We start from the raw sequence: 22661 nt of genomic DNA, 5'->3' as shown, positions 1-22661 counted from the left end.
TGACAGCATGCTCGTGTGCATGTATATACACAAGTGCGCGTGGAAATTTAGCACGGGCATCCCAAACTGTCCTGAATCCTCTCCATCCTAAGCAAAGAAATCACATTATCTCCAGTCACAGTATAACACCTATAAAAACCAAGCAGCAGTTTAAGGGAGGGACATAGGAGCATGTCAGGTTAAAATCACAAGCAGCTTTATTTCTGCAAAACCCTGAAGCACGATCTGGAAAGGCAGAGTGCGTACACTGCCACCAGTCTAGTCACACAAAGACACACACACAGAAACACATACACATGCAGAGTGTGACACTGCTACCAGTCTAGCCACACACAGATACACACACACACACACAGTGTGTACACTGCTACCAGTCTAGCGACACCGAGACACACACATACCCACGCAGTGTGTACAATGCTACCAGTCTAGCAACAAAGACACACACACACACACACACACACACACAGTGTGTACACCGCTACCAGTCTAGCCACACACACACACGACACAGACACACACACATACACCTAAGACACACACAGCAACACACACCCAAACCGTAGCAACTACCGGGAGAGCCCATCAGGGGCTAAATCCGGAGCCAACAGCCCCCAGTGGTCTGCACAGGCCCTGGTTTGTGTCCACAGGCTCTACCGCCCCGCTCTTTCGGTTTGTAGAGGGGGGCCCTCTTGCACAGGAAGATGTAACGCCACTAAGAACTCGGGGGTGGGGGTGTTACGACTTGGGGTACACAAAAAGGGGGAGGTACTCCGAAATCCTTTTCCCCAGCTTCCGGTAAAACAATTGAATTTTTAGGCAGTTTTCTTACCCAGTGGAAGCCCCCAAAGCAAGACACTATCTTAAACAATGTTGTACCACTTATTCGATCTGCTCTAACGACAGATCCGAGGAAGACAGCTTGAATTGGATCTGCGTGTGCTCTTTTTTAAAAGAAACACCTGAAGTTCTAAAGGTTTGGGGGATTCACCTGGTAAGATACCGGTGAATCTTTAACCTTCACCATCCGAAATGTCTGGTAAAACTCATTATTTAAAAAGCTCAAGCTACTATGCTGTAAGGTATGCAGGGAGCACCAGATCTGCACAAGGTCTGCCCACTAAGCTGCCTCCTACTTTTCAAAGAATTCAATGCATTAATAGGTTGCACCTGTGTGAAATTTACAACAACAAAGACAGCCTCAACCCCCAGTTCAACAAAAATTCAGTGCACGTTTCCCCTCAGAGTCTCTAGTTTATAACCATAAAAAAATGAGAGAAAATAAAAAGATTAGTTCGGTCTCTCATTTGTTATCTAGGTAACAAAGCCACACCACCTCCTAAATGCAATCCGGTGGGGCAGGTTAGAAGTCAGTTCAGTGCTTCCAGCCGCGGTGAAGCAAGAAAGCAGAGAAAAAACAGTAAGTCACCTTCAAACCCTTCTGCGAGCCAAGAATTTTTTTTTGCATTTTAAAGAGAACTTTGTCCCCAGGAATGGCGTGGCCCAGACCTTCCAAGAGAAACTGACCAACAGACAGTTTTAACCAGGGGAAAACCAAACGACTGGTTTTGTGTTTTTACGGGTTTATACAGGCTCGGCTGCTAAGTCTCAATATGGGTTTTCTATTTCGAGGCAAAAAAAGTCAAAGTTCTAAAGTAAACCCTACACACACACACACACACACATACACACACACAGTTCAATCGCTCAGTCGTGTCCGACTCTTTGCGACCCCATGGACACACACACTAGCAACTTATTATCAAATCCCATTTTTATAAAGGACTCTGAAAACTTTCAGGGTTTTTTTTTTTTTTGCAAGTATCCAGGGCGCCGCGGATCTAGGGCTGGAAGCCAAACGTCAGTAAATATTGATGGGCTTTTGGGAATGGAGAAGCTGGCCTGCCGGCAGCTGCTCGCCCACACATCCTAGAGATAAGGGGTGCGGGTCCAAGGCGGGGTGCAGAAACAAGCATCCAGACAGGCTAACACAGGAGGGGCAGGCTCTGTCCACCCGGCGCACGTGGGAACGTTCCCCCCAGACCACTGGGCTGGCCCACAGGTACAGGCCGCCACTACCAAGGCCGGGAGTGACAGCGGAGGGCCGGGCCCCTTCCAAGAGGGGGAGGGGAGAGATCCGAAACAGGAGCCATTGAAACTATCGGCGGCGCCGGGAGCCAAAAAGAGCTGGGAAAGAAGGCAGGGCGGCCCAGGTGGCGCCCGGACCACACACCTAAGGCGGGTCCCAGCGCCCCACGTTCTCTCAGCGGACCCAGGCAAACGCGAGTCCCGGGCCCCGGGCGCCACCCGAAACCACCCCCACCCCTCGCCCGGCGCTCCTGACCTCGACGAATCCCCCGCCCCCCGAGGCCACCTCCCGGCTGTCACCGTGCAAGTCCCGTGCCCCGCCTCACCTTGGTGATGACCAGCGGCTCGCCGTGCTCGCGGCCGCCCTTCAAGGTGAAGCCCCAAGGGGCGCCACCGCTCAGCTGCACCTCCACCAGGCGCCCGCCATCGGCCGTCCGTGCCTCGGCCTCCGCCAGTCGCTCCGGCCGCGCGCGGGGCTCGGCGCCCTCCATGGCGCGGGGCGCAAAGGCGGCACGGCCGCTCAGGCCCCCGGGGCCGCCTGACCCGCGCCCATATGCTCTGGAGAAGCCCAGCCGGCCGAGGGCGAGGGAGGCTCTCGGCGCCCCTGTCGCCGACCGCGGGCAAACTTGCGCTGCAACTTGCAAGGAAAGTACCGGCCAGGGGCGCGAGGGAGTACGGAGGACTCGCGGCGCTGCGCACGGGGGAAGGCGGGTCCCGGAGGGGGCGGGCCCGCAGGGAGGGGTCAGGGAGCCGCGGGGAGGGGGCGGGCCGGCAGGGAGGGGGCGGAGCCGCGAGGAGAGGGCGGGGAGATGCGAGGAGGGGGCGGAGCCGCGGGCAGGGGGCGGGGAAACGTGGGGAGGGGGCGGGCTGGCGGGGAGGGGGCGGGGAACCGCGGGGAGGGGGCGGGCCCGAGGGGAGCGGGCGGGGAGCCGCGGGACCCGGCGCGCGCTCCGGGGCAGGGGGCGGGGCGTATGAGACGGGGTTTGGCTCGCGCCGCGCGCGAAAGAACAGGGGGCTCGCGCCGCGCGCGCGGGAAGGGGGACTCTCGTCGTGCTGCGCGCGCCGGGGGGAGCGCTAGCCCCGCGGACGCAGAAACCGGTGTCTGGCACCGCGCGTGCCTGTGGGAGGGCTGACCCGGCGCGCTCAGAAACGGGAAGCGGGGGGAACTCACGCCGCGGCGCGCGCCCAGAAACTGAGGGCGCGTGCCCAGAAACTGAGGGCTCGCGCCCCACCGCGCGCGTAGGAAGCGGGGCTGGTTCGCGCGCCGCGCGCGCCGGGGGGAAAGCCGGCTCCGCGCGCTCAGGAACGAGGGGGCTTGCGCCGCGCGTGATGGAAGGCTCCACGCGTGCAAGATGTGGGGGCTCGCGTCGCGCCGCGAGCGCAGGAAGGGGCGGGGCTAGCGCCGCGCGCGCCCGGGGGAGGGCTGAACCCGCGCGCGCAAGGAGTGGCTCGCGCCGCGCGTGCCGGGCAAAGGACTGGCCCGCGCGCGCAAGAACCAGGGTACTCGAGTGGCGCCGCGCGCGCAGAAAAGGGGGATACTCGCGCCGCGTGCGCACAAGGGAGCGGCCTCGCGCCGTGCGCGTACGGGTCAAGGGCTGGCCCCACGCGCGCGCAGAAACTGCGGTCTCGCGCCGCGCCGCAGGAAAGGGGGGGACTCGCGCCGCGCGCTCCCGGGCGAGGGCTGGCCCCGCGCGCGCAGAAACAGGGGACGTACTCGCGCCTCGCGCGCCGCGGGGAGGGCTGGCCCCGCGCGCTCAGGAACGGGGGGCTTGCGCCGCGCGTGACGGGAGGCTCCGCGCGAGCAAGAAGTAGGGGCTCGCGTCGCGCCGCGTGCGCAGGAAGGGGCGGAGCTAGCGCCGCGTGCGCCGGTGGGGAGGGCTGACCCCGCCCGCGCAGGAACCTGGGGGCACGCGCCGCGGCGCGCGCCCAGGAAGCGGGGTCTCGCGCCGTGCGGGCCGGGGGTGGCTCCACGCACGCAGGAAGAGGGACTAGCGCCGCAGGTGGCGAGGGGCCCCGCGCGCACAAGAGTGGGGGCTCGCGCCGCGAGGCGTGGGCAGGAACGGGGGGGCTCGCACCGCGCGCGCCGGAGTAAGGAAGGGCTGGCCCGCGCGCGCAGGAAAGAGTGTGTGTGTGTCCAGTCTGGTTTGATTTCAAGCGAAAGTCCTAGCTCTGTGGGAGTGATTTCCCTGGCGGAGAGGGGCCATAGAAAGGCAGTATTTTAATACAAATCACGGCTCAGTCACTGTTTATGAACTGGCAATGGATCAAAATGGATGTCACAAACCCAGACTGGTCAGACCTGGCAAGAGCGCGTGGTTTCTGGGGGAGATGGGTTAAGATGAGACAGCACTGTTGAGGGCTCCCGGTTCTGGAGAATTAACCTCCCTCGCCCCCCGGGAAGGCCTGCTGACGGGCGGGAGAGCGGACTTCCCGACCCTGAGCTCTCCGCCCCTCACCCCTCCTCCTCGCTGCCAAGCATCACCCTCGTGAGGCCTCGTGGCGTTCCGCGCTGCCCTCGCCGAGCCTGGCGCCTTTTCTGCCAGCGCGGGGGGTCGGGCGGGGGCCGCGGGGAGGCCCAGGGCACATGACGCCCCCTGCCCGCGGTCTCCGCGTCCAGCACATGACTCAGGCTGATCGGCGCGCGTCCCCAGCACGACCCATGGCCTCCCCGCGCCTCGGCACCTTCTGCTGCCCCACGCGGGACTCTGCCACGCAGCTCGCGCTGGGCTTCCAGCCGCGGGCTTTCCACGCGCTATGCCTGGGCAGCGGCGCGCTCCGCCTCGCACTCAGCCTCCTGCAGCTGCGGCCTGGGCGCCGGCCTGCGGGTCCCGAGGTCGCCTTGGCCTCGCCGCCAACCTCGGCCCGCGGCCCCGCCTCCGTGGGCATAGTGCGCGCCGCCGCCACTTGCGACGTGCTCGGCTGCCTGGGTGAGCGCGCGACCCGCGCGGGCGGGTGGCGACCCGTCGGTGTGCGAGTGAGGACGCCCGACCCGCGGGTGGTGGACTCGAGCGTGCGTGGTTCAGGGCGCGGGGCCGGCAAGTGGGGACCCGACTATTAGTGGTTGAGGGCCAGTGCCCCGCGAGTCCCCTTCATGGTAGTTGTGGGCGCACGGCCCGTCGTAGGTGGGGACTACTGCGTGCGCGGTTGAGGACGCGCGACTCAACGGTGGGGACCCCTCCGTGTGAGGGTGAGGATGCCTGGCCCGCGAGTAGGGACCTGTCTGTGAGTTTTGCAGGGCGCCCATACCTCGGTGGGGACCGTGCCGTGGGCGGTTGAGGGCTCAAGGCCCGCGTTTGCGGATTCCTCCTTACAGGGTTGAGGTGGCGCGGCTCGTGAGTAGGAAACCCTTTAGTGGGAGTTGAGGGCGCGCGGCCCACGTGTGGGGACACTTCCTTGTGCGGTGAGGCCGCCCGGCCTGCGAGTAGGACCCGTCTGTGCGTTTTCTAGGGCTTGCGCACCACGAGTGCGGACCACTCCGTGCCCAATTGAGGGCTCGCTGCCCGCGAGTGGGGACCCATCTATGCATTTTCAGGACGCAGGTAACGCCGTGGGGACCCCTCCCTGTGCGACCCGCGGGTCGAGACCCCTCTGTGCCCAGTTGAGGGCTCGCTGCCCTCGAGTGGGGACCCCTCCGTGAGCGTTTAAGGGCGCACGGCCCGCGAGTGCAGACCCCTCAGTACGCGGTGGACGCACGGCCCGCGGGTGGGAACCCCTCAGTGCGCGATTGAGGGTGCACGACCCACGGTAGGGTCCTCTCCATGTGTGGATTAGGACGCCAGACCCACCAGTAGGGACCCATCTGTGCATTTTTCAGGGATCGGATACGGCGGGTCGGGACCCCTCCGTGCCCAGTTGAGGGCGTGCTGCCCGTGAGTGGGAACCCCTCCGTGCGTGGTTGAGGGCCATGGCCGACGAGTGGGGACGCCCTTCATGGGCGTGGAGGGCGCACAGCCTTGTGGTGAGGACAACTTCATGCGCGGTTGAGGGCGCAGAGCCCAGGGGTGAGGAATCCTTGGTGTGCAGTTGAGGGTGCACGTACAGCCTTGAGGACCCATTCGTGGGCGGTTGATGGTGCGTGGCCCGCAAATTGGGATCCCTGTGTGTGTGCTTGAGGGCACGCGGCCTGCCAGTGAGAACCACTGCGTGAGCGGTTGAGGGTGCACAGCCTTGTGGTGGGGACCACTGCATGCGCGGTGGAAGGCACACGCCCACGGGTGAGAAGCCCTCCGTGTGTGCTTAAGGGCCACTGCACGAGCGTGGGGACGCCTCTGTGCGCGGTTAAGGGCGCACGGCACGCAGGTGCAGACCCCTCAGTGTGCGGTTGAGGGCGCACAGCCCAGTGCTGCGGACCACTGCGTGCGCAGTTAAGGGCACACGACACGGGGGTGGGGACCCCTGTGTGTGCCAGTGAGGATGCCAGGCCCGCGAGTTGGGACCCGACTGTTTTCCTGGGCATGCGCAGTACGGGTCGGGACCCCTGTATGCCCAGTTGAGGCCCGCGGCCGGCGAGTGGGGACCTCTCCTTACACGGTTGAGGGCACACGGCCCGCGGATGGGAACCCCTCCATGCCGTTGAGGGCGTGGGTCCCGCGAGTGGGGACCCCCTTCTTGGGAGTTGAGGAAACACGGCCCTCAACTGGCGAACTCTCCGTGTGCTGGGAAGGACACCCGTCCCGGGGCTGGGGGGGCCCGCCCGCGCAAGGTGGGGGCTCGCGCCACGCTCCCAGGAGGTGGGGGCTTGCGCCGCGCGTGCCAGGGGGAGGGCTGACCCCGCGGGCGCAGGAACCCGGGGCCTCTCGCGCCGCGCCTTGTGCGCCGGAAGTGGGGTTCTTCTGCCGCGCACGCAAGAAGTGGGGGCTCATTCCACGCGTGCCGGGGGCCTCACGAGCGCAGGAAGGGGGGCTCGCACCATGCCGCATGCGCTGGGGTCGGGGGCTCACGCCGCGCGCACACGGGTGAGGGCTGACCCCGCGAGTGCAGAAAGTGAGAACTCGCTCCGCGCGTCCCAAGGGGGCCCCGCGCCCGCAATAAGTGGGGGCTCTCTCCACGTACCCAGGAAGCAGGGGCTCGCGCTACGCGTGCCGGAGGTCCCCGAGTGCAAAGGAAGGGGGACTCGCGCCACGGGTGGCGGGTATCCGCGCGCGCAAAAAGGGGGGCTTGCGCCGCGCCACGTGGGCAGGAAGGGGGGGGGGGTCGCGCCGTGCGTGCGTGCCTGGAGGAGGGCTGACCCCGCGCGTGCAGGAACCGGGGGGCTCGCGCTGTGGCGCACGCACAGGAAGTGGGGGCTCGCGCGGCGCGTGCCGGGGAGCCCCTCGCGCGCAAGAAGGGGCGGCTCCCGCCACGCATCCAAGAAGCGGGACTCGTGCCAGGGGTGCCGAGCGCACAAAAAGTGAGGGCTCGTGCCACGCATGCCGGGGGACCCAGTGCACACAGGAAAAGGAGGCTCGCGGCATGTGCGTAGGAAAGGTCGCCATGTGCGTCGGAAAGGTAGGGCTCGCGCCGGGGGAAGGGCTGGCCCCGCGCACGCAGGAAGTGGGGGCTGGGGCCGCGCGTGCCGGGGGTGGGGGGCGCCTGCGCGCGCTGGAAACGGGGGACTCGTGGCTCGAGGCACGCCCACAGGAAAGGGGGTCGCGCACTGCGCGCGATGGGGGAAGAGCTGATCCCGCGCGTTGGTTGGGGGCTCGCGCCGCTGCAGATCAAGGGGCAGGACGCGCTTGGGCTGCCGCGAGATGCCCAGAGAGTGTAAGGAGCCTAGAGGCGGGTGCACCGAGGTGAGGGGGCCTTGGGTGGAGGCGCGCTTGGGACTTCCGCCCGCCCGCGGGGAGTAGGAGGCTGCGGACTACGGCTGCAGCTCGGGGCTGTGACCTGGAGGGGGTGGGCGCGGGGGTGAGTGGCGCTCCCCGTGGGGCCAGAGGTCTGGCTGGGGCAGCGGCTTGAAACCCAGCCTTTTCCCGCGCCCGGACAACAGGCAGGAGAGGCCGCGGACACTAGGTTTCATCCCTAGGTGGGAAAGATCCCCTGGAGGAGGGCATGGCAACCCGGTCCAGTATTCTTGCCTGGAGAATCCCTTGGACAGAGGAGCCTGGTGGGCTACAGTCCATGGGGTCACAAAGAGCTGGACACCCTGTGCGATTGAGCACACAATCAACCAAAAGATGAAAGACCATATAAATGCACCTACAGTTTTTGGATGTGCCCTGTCCCAACACCAGGCCTCCCTTGTGGCTCAGCTGGTAAAGAACTGTGCAATGGGGGAGACCTGGGTTCCATCCGTGGGTTGGGAAGATGCCCTGGAGAAGGGAAAGGCTACCTACTCCAGTATTCTGGCCTGGAGAATCCAATGGACTCTACAGTCCATGGGGTCACAAAGAGTCCAACTTTCACTTTCACAACACAGTGCTGCTCCCCTCACCCTCCCACTGGTCACTCCCAGCCCGAAAGCTGGTGTTGACTAAAAAAAATCTCAATTTAAACCTTAGATCTTAGCTAGGGCTGAAATTCAGACCACTCGGTCCACTAAAGCATGAAATCCTTGTCTCCATAAATCACAGCAGCAGTGGTCTATCACATTTTCATTCACTTCATTCACTGTGTAATCGTTGTCTGATCACCCATCTGCCAGTCAGAGGGGTTATACTGTCATTCCTTGAATTCAGGTGTAATTTTACCTACATCCTCACTAAACATCATGCTGCTGAGCTTTTTTTTTTTTAATCTTCACATAAGGCATCCCTTCCAGCTTCACTCAGTCAGTTCAGTCATTCAGTCATGTCTGACTCTTTACAACCCTGTGGACTGCAGCACTCCAGGCCTCCCTGTCCATCACCAACTCCTGGAGCTTGCTCAAACTCATGTCTATTGAGTCAGTGATGCCACTCAACCATCTCATCCTCTGTCATCCCCTTCTCCTCCCGCCCTCAATCTTTCCCAGCATCAGGGTCTTTTCAAATGGGTAAGTTCTTCGCATCAGGTGGCCAAAGTATTGGAGCTTCAGCTTCAGCATCGGTCCTTCCAGTGGACATTCAGGACTGATTTACTTTAGGATGGACTGGTTTGATCTCCTTGCAGTCCAAGGGACTCTCAAGAGTCTTCTGCAACACCACAGTTGAAAAGCATCAATTCTTCTGCACTCAACTTTTTTCATGGTCCAACTCTCTCATCCATTCATGACTATTGGGAAAACCATAGCTTTGACTAGATAGACCTTTGTCTGCAAAGTAATCTCTCTGCTTTTTAATATGCTGGCTAGGTTGGTCATAGCTTTTCTTCCGAGGAGCTTTAATTTCATGGCTGCAGTCACCATCTGCAGTGATTTTGGAGCCCAAGAAAATAAAGTCTGTCACTGTTTCCATTGTTTCCCCATCTATTTGCCACGAAGTGATGGGACCAGTTGCCATGATCTTCATTTTTCAAATGTTCAGTTTTAAGTCAGTTTTTTCACTCTACTGTTTCACTTTCATCAAGAGGTGCTTTAGTTCCTCTTTGCTTTCTGCTTAGCATCAGTTGAATATTTATAAAGCCACAGTCTATATTGACATTAATAAACATGCTGCAAGAGACAACACCAAGCCTGCTGTCAGATAGGTGCCCTTCTCTTAGCCCCTCATAAATCTTTCAACATTCCTGGGATTACACAGTTGAGCCCGTCTGTCTGTGGTCCCGTCACACTGAGGCTTCTGTATCACGTTTCACATGTCATGACAAGACTGTCAATCATCCGTGGTGTGACATTACCTCTGCTTTGTGAATGAAAGGCATAGCCAAAATGTACCAACTTGCACCCCTTTGGGAAGCATTCAGTATGACATTGAGCCCATGTGGACTTCTGCTGGTGACAGCTTTCTTTTCTAATAACTAACAACTCAGGCAGAATTTCCCAGAGTACAGTGTGTTTGTCAGCATCTAGCTTTTCACAACAGGGGGCCAAAGTACTGGAGCTTCAGCTTAAGCATCAGTCCTTAAGCATAAGTCCTGAATATTCAGGACTGATTTCCTTTAGGATGGACTGGTTGGATCTCCTTGCAGTCCAGGGGACTCTCAAGAGTCTTGTCCAACACCACAGTTCGAAAGCATCACCTGATGTGAAAAGCTGACTCATTGGAAAAGACCCTGATGCTGGAAAAGACTGAAGGCAGGAGGAGAAGGGGACGACAGAGGATGAGATGGTTGGATGGCATCACTGACTGGCTGGACATGAGTTTGAGCAAGCTCCAGGAGATAGTGAAGGACAGGGAAGCCTGGTGTGCTGCAATCCCTGGGGTCACAAAGAGTCGGACATGACTTAGTGACTGAACAACAGGAATGTCGGTTTTGTTCTACAAAGAACAAAAGACAGAGCACATTTATTCTGTGGATTTTCTCAATTTTTGGACATTCATCTTCATTGCTTAGGACTTGAGACTGAGCGTCTATCCTTTTGGACCCTCTGAGCATCCAAACCTAGACATTTGATAGTCTCAGGAATGTGTGTTCCACCTTGTCAAGTCTAAGGTTTATTTCCTTTGATAGAGCAGAGATAAGCGAAATGAAAGTGGTCCTGCTTTCACTTATCAACAAGCAGAGCATCGGTCAACAAGGCGAATTGGATCAACTTTTAGAGATTTATGTCTGTATGTGTTCGTCCTCCAGTTGTGTCTGCTTCTTTGACACCCCATGGACTATAGCCCGCCAGGCTCCTCTGCCATGGAATTCCCCAGGCAAGAATACTGGAGTGGATTGCCATTCCCTTCTCCAGGGGATCTTCCCAACCCAGGGATTGAACCTGGATCTCCCACACTGCAGGCATATTCTTTACTGTCTGAGCCACCAGGGAAGAGATTCAATCAGTAGCTAATCCTCTTCATGAAATAGAGCACAGATTGTTTAATTTTTTATTCTAACAGATGTATAACTATAAAATGTAATGAAGGATGGAGTTCCAGAATTTTCCTTGTATGTTTCAAATTATAGGGTCAAGTACCTTTCAGTTTGTAAGCTCAAGCATACTGAGACACCTTTTTCACAGGGCCAGCAGGAGGCCACGTGCCAGAGGGTGACTAAGCCCGTGGGTCGTGGGTCGTAACTGCTGAGCCTGAGGGCCGTAGAGCTCCTGCACCAAAAACATGGCACCCCACACCTCTCCTGGCTGGTCCCCATTTGCTGCAACTAGAGAAAGCCTGAGAGCAGTAACGGAGACACCAGCGCAGCCAAAAAATATAAATCAATAAATTTTAAAAATATATCTGAGAAGGGCCAAGTTTCGTGCTGGCAACTAGAAGAGACTATATACCTAATTGGGCTTCCCTGGTGGCTCAGTAAAGAATCCGCCTGCCATGCGGAAGAGCGGGGTTCCATCCCTTCACCAGGAGGATCTCCTGGTGGAGGGCATGGCGATGCGCTCCAGTATTCTGGCCTGGAGAAGCCCCATGCACGAGGAGGCTGGTGGGCTACAGTCCATGGGTCACATAGAGTGGGACACGACTGAGCAATTAACAGCAGCCCTGGAGAGTACATCTCATTTGTTAACACCCATCTGTCCTGGCTCTTGGGAGCCCTTGCCTTGCTCTAAAATCTACTGGAGGAAGAGCCAGAGGCTGAGTCCTCATCTACAGAAGTGAATTCTTCTCTGAGCTCTCTGGCTGTTGGAAGAAAACATTTCTTTGGGGCTGTCAAACTCAGAATGGGTGACTTCAGAGAGACGCTTCTGTGTTGAGAGTCTTGGCTGTAAACCTTCTTTGGAAAGGCTCACAGAGGTGGTCAGATCCGTTGACGACAATTTCTTCTTGAGCCACAGCTCCAAGTCTGCGCTTCAGTTCAGATCAGTTCAGTTCAGTCCAGTCACTCAGTTGTGTCTGACTATGTGTGACCCCATGGACAACAGCACGCCAGGCCTCCCTGTCCATCGCCAACTCCCAGAGTTTACCCAAACTCATGTCCATTGAGTCGGTGACGCCATCCAACCATCTCATTCTGTCGTCCCCTTCTCCTCCTGCCCTCAATATTTCCCAGCATCAGGGTCTTTTCAAATAAGTCAGCTCTTCCCATCAGGTGGCCACTATTGGCGGTTCAGCTTCATCATCAGGCCTTCCAATCAACATTCAGGACTGATCTCCTTTAGGATGGACTGGTTGGATTTCCTTGCAGTCCAAGGGACTCTCAAGAGTCTTCTCCAACACTGCAGCTCAAAAGCATCAGTTCTTTGGCACTCAGCTTTCTTTATAGTCCAACTCTCACATCCATGCATAACCACTGGAAAAACCATACCCTTGATGAGACAGACTTTTGTTGGTAAAGTAATGTCTCTGCTTTTTAATATGCTGTCTAGGTTGGTCATAACTTTCCTTCCAGGGAGCAAGCATCTTTTAATTTCATGGCTGCAGTCACTATCTGCAGTGATTTTGGAGCCCAAAAGAATAAAGTCAGCCACTGTTTCCACTGTTTTCCCATCTATTTGGTATGAAGTGATGGGGCCGGATGCCATGATCTTAGTTTTCTGAGTGTTGAGCTTTAAGCCAACTTTTTCACTCTCCTCTTTCACTTTCATCAAGAAGCGTTTTAGTTCCTCTTCACTTTCTGCCATAAGGGTGGTGTCATCTGCATATCTGAGGTTATTGATATTTCTCCGGGCAATCTTGATTCCAGCTTGTGCTTCTTCCAGCCCAGCGTTTCTCATGATGTTCTCTGCATATAAGTTAAATAAGCAAGGTGACAATATACAGCCTTGATGTACTCCTTTTCCTATTTGGAACCAGTCTGTTGTGCCATGTCCAGTTCTAACTGTTGCTTCCTGACCTGCATATAGGTTTCTCAAGAGGCAGGTCAGATGGTCTGGTATTCCCATCTCTTTCAGAATTTTCCACAGTTTATTGTGATCCACACAGTCAAAAGCTTTGGCATAGTCAATAAAGCAGAAATAGATGTTTTTCTGGAACTCTCTTGCTTTTTCGATGATCCAGCGGATGTTGGCAATTTGATCTCTGGCTCCTCTCCCTTTTCTACAACCAGCTTGAACATCAGGAAGTTCACGATTCACATATTGCTGAAGCCTGGCTTGGAGAATTTTGAGCATTACTTTACTAGCATGTGAGATGAGTGCAATTGTGCGGTAGTTTGAGCATTCTTTGGCATTGCCTTTCTTTGGGATTGGAATGAAAACTGACCTTTTCCAGTCCTGTGGCCACTGCTGAGTTTTCCAAATTTGCTGGCATATTGGGTGCAGCACTTTCACAGCATCATCTTTCAGGATTTGAAAGAGCTCAACTGGAATTCCATCACCTCCACTAGCTTTGTTCGTAGTGATGCTTCCTAAGGCCCACTTGACTTCACATTCCAAGATGTCTGGCTCTAGGTGAGTGATCATACCATCATGATCATCTGGGTCGTGAAGATCTTTTTGTACAGTTCTTCTGTGTATTCTTGCCATCTCTTCTTAATATCTTCTGCTTCTGTTAGGTCCATACAATTTCTGTCCTTTATCGAGCCCATCTTTGCATGAAATGTTCCCTTGGTATCTCTAATTTTCTTGAAGAGATCTCTAGTCTTTCCCATTCTGTTATTTTCCTCTATTTCTTTTCATTGATCTCTGAGGAAGGCTTTCTTATCTCTACTTGCTATCCTTTGGAACTCTGCATTCACATGCTTATATCTTTCCTTTTCTCCTTTGCTTTTCGCTTCTCTTCTTTTCACAGCTATTTGTAAGGCCTCCCCAGACAGCCATTTTGCTTTTTTACATTTCTTTTCCATGGGGATGGTCTTGATCCCTGTCTCCTGTACAATGTCACGAACCTCCGTCCATAGTTCATCAGGCACTCTATCTATCAGATCTAATCCCTTAAATCTATTTCTCACTTCCACTGTATAATCATAAGGAATTTGATTTAGGTCATACCTAAATGGTCTAGTAGTTTTCCCTACTTTCTTCAATTTAAGTCTGAATTTGGCAACAAGGAGTTCATGATCTGAGCCACAGTCAGCTCCCAGTCTTGTTTTTGCTGACTGTATAGAGCTTCTCCATCTTTGGCTGCAAAGAATATAACCAATCTGATTTCGGTGTTGACCATCTGGTGATGTCCATGTGTAGAGTCTTCTCTGGTGTTATTGGAAGAGGGTGTTTGCTATGACCAGTGCGTTCTCTTGGCAAAACTCTATTACCTTTGCCCTGCTTCATTCCGTATTCCAAGGCCAAATTTGCCTGTTACTCCAGGTGTTTCTTGACTTCCTACTTTTGCATTCCAGTCCCCTATAATGAAAAGGACATCTTTTTTGGGTGTTAGTTCTAAAAGGTCTTGTAGAATGGGATTAGGGCTTTATAAAGGAGACCCCAGAGAGCTCCGTGAGTTTCCCAGGTGGTGCCAGTGGTAAAGAACCCGCCTGCCAATGCAGGAGATGTAAGAGATGAGGGTTCCATCTCTGGGTCGGGAAGATCCCCTGGAGGAGGGCATGGCAACCCACTACAGTATTCTGCCCTGGAGAATCCCGGTGGACAGAGGAGCCTGGCAGGTTACAGTCCATGGGGGTCGCAAAGAGTCAGACAGCACTCAGAGACTCAGCACACACAGTGAATACATGATGGTTAAAAAAATATACACACACAGGTATATAAAGCAATACCTAACTATGCAGATCAATAGTCCTTAAAAAAGACAAGAGTACTTAGATGAAATTACTATTGCAAAAGTTTTCATTGATTTCTGTTTTTGACTAGGCGGTGTGGCTCCTGGGATCGTAGTTCCCTGACCTGGCGCCAAGTCGTAGCCAATGGACTGCCAGGGAAGTTCCAAGCATTTTTGTATTTTAAAGTACATTTTTAGAAAGCTATTGGTTATTTTTCAATGTTTTTTTTTTTCTTTTAATTAGGTAGCCAATGAGCATGCATTTCTTGAGGGCTTTTGACTTGTCCAGCACCAGGGAGGACTTGCGAAGGAATGTAAAGGATGCACGAAATATGAAACATTCACTCTGGCCATAAAGAAAATGTCATTAGCTTCCATGAAACAATGAGGGCACAATTAACGTGCAAAATGGCTTTTCCCTGCAAAAGGTTCATCCGCATCAGAGAAATCCAAGTAGAGAAGAAAAGAAAAAAGAAATAAATAGACCTCTTGTGTTTCCTTCTCATCCACTTTTTTTTTTCCTCTGAAGGGTTTGAAAACACCTCCTGGAAGGAATGACTGAGCTAGTATGCTGCTGGCTGAGAGGAGGTGGGGTGATGGTTCAGGTGGGGACCCCAGGGGCAAAGAAAGGATTGTTCTCTGTGGCGAAGTTGCGAGCATCAGGACTTGGTGGCAGCCTAGCACATGAACTCAGAGTTCATTTTGAATCTGTCCCGAGTCTCCATACCCCACCTCCCCTAGGGCTGGGTATATCTCGGGGGTTGGAGGCCATCAAAAACAACTTCCTGGGTTTTTGGCTGAAGTTAGCTGAGTTGAGGGGCTCCTGAAGGGAATTTCAGGCAGACGCACGCTTGAAGGGAGGCAATTATGAGTTTTATTTGGGTGGGTGGAATCTGAGATGCTTTCCCAATACTGTCTTACCTTTCCAAGGGCTGTAGTAATAACGTAACATCGCTAGTGAAGAGCTATTCTTTCCCTTCGGGAGGTCTGAAGTCTGGAATCAGGGTGTCAGCAGAAGGGACTTCCCTGGCGGTCCAGCGGCTAACACTCTGCACCCCCAGTGCAGGGGGCCCAGGTTCGATCCCTGGTCGGGGAACCAAGATCCCACAAGCCACAACTAAGAGCTGGCGCAGCCCAATGAAGAATAACCCACTCCGGGATTCTTGCCTGGGAAATCCCATGGACAGAGGAGCCTGGCGGGCTGCAGTCCACAGCGTGGCAGAGTTGGACACGACTTAGTGAGCACACACACGTACATTTTTAAAAAAGGTTATAGTGGGGCTATAACATGTCTGGAGGCGCTAGCGGAGACTCTGCTCCTCCCCCCTTCCACCTTCGTATGGCTATAGGTGCTTCTTGTGTTTGCCCTAAAGTCCCACCTAAAGAATCAACTCTCGCTTCTGCATCTCAAAATTCTTATTTTAATCACATCTGCAAAGAACTTTTTCTTTTTTTCCAAATAAGATAACGTTGACGGGTTTTCCAGGATCCGGACCTGTCATCTTTGGGGAACATTTAGTCAGCTTACTGGAGAAATGGAAACCACTCATAGGTGTCCTGGAGAATGAAGGGGACTTTGCCAGTTAGTTTGGAAGAAGCCTGACTAAAGCCCCACAGCTGATTTCCACAGCTCCCCTTCGTGAGGAGGAGTCAGGCTAACAATCCACTGACCTCAGGTGGTGCTTGCAGAAGCCTAGTCCCCAACCTTCTGCCAAGGGAGGACTACCCCCCAGGGAAGCCCTCACATAAAGATTTGGCATGTCTCAGTCACTCAGTCGTGTGCGACTCTTTGCCACCCCATGGGCTGTGGCCCACCAGGCTCCTCTGTCCAGGGAATTCTCCAGGCAAGAACACTGGAGTGGCTTGCCGTTTCCTTCTCCAAGATCTGGGATACCTACCAGCAGAAGACCTAGATAGATATTTCTCCAAAGAAGACATACAGATGGCCAACAGGCCACATGGAAAAACGCTCAACATCACCAATAAAAGGAAATGCAAATCAAAACCACCATGGGATATTGCATCACACCAGTCAGAATGGTATTAAAAAGTCTGCAGATAATAAATGCCAGAGGAGGGGTGGGGAAAAACGGAACCTCCTACACTGTTGGTGGGAATGTAAGTTGATGCAGTTACTATGGAGAACAGTATGGAGGTTCCTTTAAAAACTGAATACAGAGTTACCATATGATCCAGCAATCCCATTCCTGGGCATATATTCAGAGAAGAACATGATTCAAAAAGATAATGGACCAAAGTTCATAGCAGCACTATTTAGAATAGCCAGGACATGGAAGCAACCTAGATGTCCATCAGCAGATGAATGGATAAAGAAGATGTGTGAAGTAGCCCCCAGCCTGGGCCACGGTCACCACCCCATGAGTGACCCTCAGCTGAGGTCAGGGTCTGGAGATCACAACACTGGCCAAGGGGCAGGCTTGAGGCTCCTGAGAGCACAGGAGCTCTGACACCCACCTGGCACCCTTACTTACCTTCATCCCTAGTATTATATTTGGGAACGTCTTTTTCAAATCTTGAACGCCTTCTGGGACCCAACCTGCCTGTAACTTGGGGATAGTTCTGCCTGTGAAATTGCAGAATGAAAATGCAACACCGGGGTCATCAAGGCGGGTCTAGTGGAAACCAAGGCAAGCGATTTCGAAGCTGCAAAAAAAGATTCCACATGTGAGATTTCAGCAAGATAACCTCAAATGTACTGCTTTGCCCAAAAGCAGAATGAAATTTCTCCTCCTTCGCTATGATATCACTTGGGTGATTATGCAATAAATGCCTTTCTAGCTTCATATGGCACATTTTAAGGGGAAAAACAAAAACAGTGAGTGCACGTTCATTCAATAAGTTGTGTCCCACTCTGCAACCTTATGGACTGTAGCCCACCAGGCTCCTCTGTCCATGAGATTCTCCAGGCAAGAATACTGGAGTGGGTTGCCATTTTCTTGTCTAAGCAATCTTACCGACCCAGGGATTGAAACTGCTTCTCCTGCAGACAGATTCTTTACCCCTGGGCCACCTGGGAAGCCAAAAAATCCAATAGAGATACTTGTAGGAGATTCTTAGATGGGACTTCCCTGGTGGTCCAGTGGTTAAGACTCCATGCTGCCAATGCAGGGGGCACAGCTTTGATCACTGCTCAGGGGAACTCAAGGGCATGACAACCCACTCCAGTATTCCTGCCTGGAGAATCCCATGGACAGAGGAGCCTGGCGGGCTACGGTCCATGGGGTCACAAAGAATCCCGACTTAGCACAGACACACAAAGTCTCTCCCATTTCCTCCTTCTCACTCCCAGTACAGTCACAGCCACACACACGCACACACACACACACACACACACACGGCAAAAGAGACTGGTCATCTGTGTATCCTTAAAGCTGATAATTCAAGGGCTTCACAGGACGCAGGACGCTGAAAAAGAAGCCTCTGCTTCTTTGGTGTTCGAGGGCTACTGCTTTGGGTGCTGGAAATTCCTTCACTGGCTGCTGGCCAAAACATTTCTTTCAACTGAGTCTATATGACCCCTTCAAGGAACGTAGAAGTATTTCACTAGCAGTAGAAATAACAAGGAGTGACGCAGGACTGCTGTCTGAAAGGTGGTGGAGTTTTTACTGCAACGGAAAGACTTCTTCTGGGCACACATAGCATGTTTCTAAAAGTTGGATAGGTTGTCATTCCTTACCTCTGCACAATTAGACTTGTAGAAAGCCTGCAGGAACTATTGTGTGATTGGCTTTTAAAACAATACAGTTGCTTACATTTCAGAATAATTTTAGATTGGGACTCACCTGATGGTCCAGTGGTTCAGACTCTGTACGTCCACTGCAGGGGGCATGGATTCCCTGGCAGAGAATGTAAGATCTCCAGGAAACTAAGCTCCTACTGTCCTGTGGTGTGTGGCTGTCTCCTTTTCTAAATAAAGCTTTATTGGTACCATGCCCCATCCATTCACTTACCTTCTGCCAGTGGCTACTCTGGGGCTCCCAGGGCAGTGGTGGGTAACTGCCACAGAGACCATGCAGCTTGCAAAGGCTAAAATATGTACTGTCTGGCCTCCTCAGAACAGGGCTTCCCTGGTGGCTCAGCTGGTAAAGAATCTGCCTGCAGTGCAGGAGACATGGGTTCAATCCCTGAGTTAGGAAGATCCCCTGGAGAAGGGAAACGCTATCCACTCCAGTATTCCTGGGCTTCCTTGGTGGCTCAGCTGGTAAAGAATCCACCCGCAAAGCGGGAGACCTGGGTTTGATCCCTGGGTTGGGAAGATCCCCTGGAGAAGGGAAAGGCTACCCACTCCAGTATTGTGGCCTGGAGAATTCCAAGGACTGTATAGTCCACGGGGTTGCAAAGAGTCAGACATGACTGAGTGACTTTCACTTGCATTTTTGAGCAACTTTCACTTTCATTTTTCTCTTCAGAATAAAGTTCTCTGACCCCTTAATAGACTCAAGTGTTGTCACTGGTTTGAGAGACCGGGGTTACGTACATGGTTCACTGTGGATGTTCAACCAAGGGCATCACAATGGGACCCAAAGACCGGAAAGGAAGCGCCACCACGTTCAACTCAAGGGGCGGACTGACCCACACTTTCTCTGTGAGTGCATTTTGGTCCCTCTGAGATGGAGCTGTTGCTCTGGTCTGTGTATCAGACACACGTTTCCACCGTGTGTGCAACCAGCGGCATATAAATCTGTGTCATCTGCAAACATGAGTTCTCGCCACAAGCCAAGCCCTTGAAGTTCATGTGGATTTCCTAGTGCCTGCTCTTGGCTGCTTCCATAAGCAATATAGCAGTCATTTCGAAGTTAGAGTCTGTGGTTAGTGAGCAGACTGCCTTTTTGTTAGATATCTGAGCTCTGACTTCAGAGCACGTGGCTGCCCAGAAACAGTCATCTCACTTTACTATGTTACTATACTGTGCGGCAAGGAAAAGGAAATGGCAACCCACTCCAGTGTTCTTGCCTGGAGAGTCCTGTGGATGGAGGACCCTGGTGGGCTGCCATCTATGAGGTCACACAGAGTCAGACACGACTGAATCAACTTAGCATTAGCATAATGTGCCACTGAAAGAAACATAACATTTAAATGAAGGTTGAAATACGTAAGTGTGTATATGTGTCAATGGACACATGAGTTTGAGTAAACTCCAGCAGTTGGTGATGGATAGGGAGGCCTGGAGTGCTGCAGTCCATGGGGTAGCAAAGAGTTGGACACGACTGAGCGACTGAACTGAACTGATATATGTGTCCATCCTATAGACCTCCCTGTGGAGCCCTATACCAAGGTCACAGGCATGGAGCCCTTGGACCAAGGTCACAGGATAAAAATCTCTGGAACTGATTAAGTCCTATAGCAACTGTTGCCCTGAGCCTCCAGATCTAAACTTGCCAGTTTCCTGACCCCATATGAGCTAAAATACCCACTCTGTTATCCACCCAATAGCATCCTAGGGGGTTCTCAAGTGGTACTTGAGGTAAACAAACTGCTTGCCAATGCATGAGACATAAGAGACTCGGGTTCAGTCCCTGGTTTGGGAAGATCCCCTGGAGGAGGTCATGGCAAGAATACTCCAGTATTCTTGCCTGGAGAATCCCAGGGACACAGGAGCCTGGTGGGCTACAGCCCATAGGATCACAGAAAGAGTTGGACACAAGTGAAGCAACTTACCACACATAGCATCCTAACTAATCACCTAATGCCATCCTTCTAGTAGGAATTTTCTGTCTTGAGGCTATAAAAATGGGCTGCTAGCCCATCAAAGGGATCAGCTCTCCCTTGAGCCAGCCCTCTGTTCTAACAGCATATCCCATACTGCACTCTCATAAACTCTCTTCTCCTCTCATTCTGCCTCATCTCTGGAAACTTTTCCAACCGGTGCATGGACCACAGCACTCCCCCAAAACACACTTCCTTCAAAGTGCAGTGACATTCAGATGCCATCACATCTGAGACCACCTGCGACCTGCCTCCAGCCTCTCAAAAGTGGACTTCTTCTTGCTTCGAGATGCTGAGTTGCAGAGAGTGCTTCGGTCCTTCTGACCCCTTTGCGGACACTCACATTGACGGGGCAGTGAACCTCGTATTCCCTGCTGGAGCTTAGGGAGTGACCTGCCTGGATTGAAGTCTCAGCTCTATAACCTCTGTGAGCTTGGACACGTCACATGTCTTCTGCTGCCTTGGACAGAAACTAGAGACAGAAAGGTGAGCCACCAGGATGGGGGGTGCCAGTTAAGCCAGACTTGAAGTTGTCCGGTGCAGCCAACACTGAACTGGAAGGCAGTCGGATAAGGATACTCGCGTTAGCTTGGGTTCCTTCTTTGTCTCTGGACACAAACCCCACCCTGTCCTTTCCAGCCTGGGCTCGTCTCTTTGCAGGCTGAGAGATGGAGCTCAAGACTTAGTCAGATGGCTCCAGCATTGAATGTTCTGCTGACTGCTCTCTTAGGCACTATTTCTCAAGCCATCCATTTCTGCTATCTCTTCAGAACAAAGACTGGGTTTCCTTCAGGAAGCCAAGTCAGGTGAGGTTAATTCCCCACAAAAACCACAAGTCAGACTCTGGCTTCTAACTCTCAGTAGCTCACTCATAGTCTGACTCTTTGTGACCCCATGGCCTGTAGCCCGCCAGCTCCTCTGTCCACGCAATTCTCCAGGCAAGAATCCTGGAGTGGCTAGCTGCTGTTCCCTTCTCCAGGGGATCATCCTGATCTCGGATGGAACCCTGGTCGCCCGCATTGCAGGCAGATTCTTGATCTTCTGAGCCACTAAGCCCAGGTTCAAAACCCACCCACTATGTGCAATATTTACAGAGCTACTGAATTCCCCCGGGGTGGGGGTTGGGGGGCAGAAAAGGAGTTGCATGCCAAGCTGTAACCCACGGCAACACTTTTTCATCCGCTTAAAGCTCTGTAGGCAACCTTGAGCAGTTTTGTCCGTTCTGGAGACACTGGGCAGAAACAGAGGCCGAAATGCAGTGACGCTGTTGCACAGATCCACCCCCCAAATCTTTGGCATCAGGGCAAATGGACAAACGCGGCATTTTCATCTTTTAAGGCACGTTCCACACACGATCTTCCAAAAGAATGTTCTGCTTTCCAGGAGCCAAGGAAATAGAAGATCAACTGCTCCAAACAGGTACTGAGATCTCCACTCTCTGAAGGAATCAGGGTCTTGGGAGTAGTCATACGACGGTTTGTCCTGTGTTTACAAGCAAGTGCATACTCTCCAAGGGGGGTTAAGGTTTCAACACCATCAGTGTGTGTTCTGACTTCTATCAGAGCAGCTGCCCCTGCTTCCAGACAAGCCAGCCTGGATCTTTCTGAAGTGGTAGCGTTTGCAGCTCCAGGTTAGAGGCCCTGCTTCCATCTGGCAGTGACCTCCCCTCTGCCTTCCGCCCCAACAGAAGCCCAGTCCTGTGGTTTTCCAGGATGAAGGCTGAGGAGCTGAGGCCAAACTCTTACGTAAAACTGCAAAGCTGGTGGTAGAAATGGAGATGAGCCGCTGGCGTGGGAGACGGTGGAGGAAAAGCATAGAGATGCCTTACGTCTGGTTGGAAAAATTCTGAGACCTCATGTTTACTGCTGGGAGGAGGTCAAAGATTGTCTGCTCCCGGCTGCAAATGGACCTGTTAAATTTCCTGATGATAAGTATGATGGAGCTGGTGTTTTTCTTTCTTTCTTTTTTTTTCAAATTTTGATTAGTGAAGAATCTGCCTGCAATGTGGGAGACCTGGGTCCGATCCCTGGGTTGGAAAGATCCCCTGGAGAAGAGAAAGGCTACCCACTCCAGTATTCTGCCCTAGAGAATTCTATGGATGGTATAGTCCATGGGGTCGCAAAGAGTCTGACACGACTGAGGGGCTTTCACTTTCACTTTTAGTAAAGCCATAACTTAGATGAGGCTCTTATATTTTCAACTTGAAGAGTTTTTTTTTTCAAGTCCACTCAATATATTACCAATAGTACTAATATC

At 53.6% G+C, this 22661-nt stretch overlaps 2 protein-coding genes across 5 annotated transcripts in view; one reads left to right on the top strand and one right to left on the bottom strand.

Moving 5' to 3' along the window:
- Positions 1–2837, bottom strand: part of SHROOM2 (shroom family member 2) — a 152797-nt gene extending 149960 nt beyond the window's left edge. The window contains exon 1 of one of the 4 annotated variants that reach the window (XM_044937498.2): positions 2415–2837. In XM_044937498.2, the coding sequence (XP_044793433.2) occupies positions 2415–2579 (165 nt within the window). In that variant the 5' untranslated portion in view covers positions 2580–2837. The remainder of the gene's footprint in view (positions 1–2414) is intronic. The other 3 variants (XM_044937497.2, XM_025277277.3, XM_025277276.3) reach the window with 3 other exon arrangements.
- Positions 2838–7305: 4468 nt separating this feature from the next.
- GPR143 (G protein-coupled receptor 143) overlaps positions 7306–22661 on the top strand; it is a 46270-nt gene continuing 30914 nt past the window's right edge. The window contains exon 1 of the mRNA XM_044936987.2: positions 7306–7575. Within this exon, the coding sequence (XP_044792922.2) occupies positions 7497–7575 (79 nt within the window). The 5' untranslated portion in view covers positions 7306–7496. The remainder of the gene's footprint in view (positions 7576–22661) is intronic.

This window comes from Bubalus bubalis, chromosome X, assembly GCF_019923935.1.
Source record: "Bubalus bubalis isolate 160015118507 breed Murrah chromosome X, NDDB_SH_1, whole genome shotgun sequence".
In the NCBI taxonomy this organism is placed as follows: Eukaryota; Metazoa; Chordata; class Mammalia; order Artiodactyla; family Bovidae; genus Bubalus; species Bubalus bubalis.
Note: the sequence above shows the minus strand (reverse complement) of the source record. Positions and strands in the feature narration are given on the sequence as shown.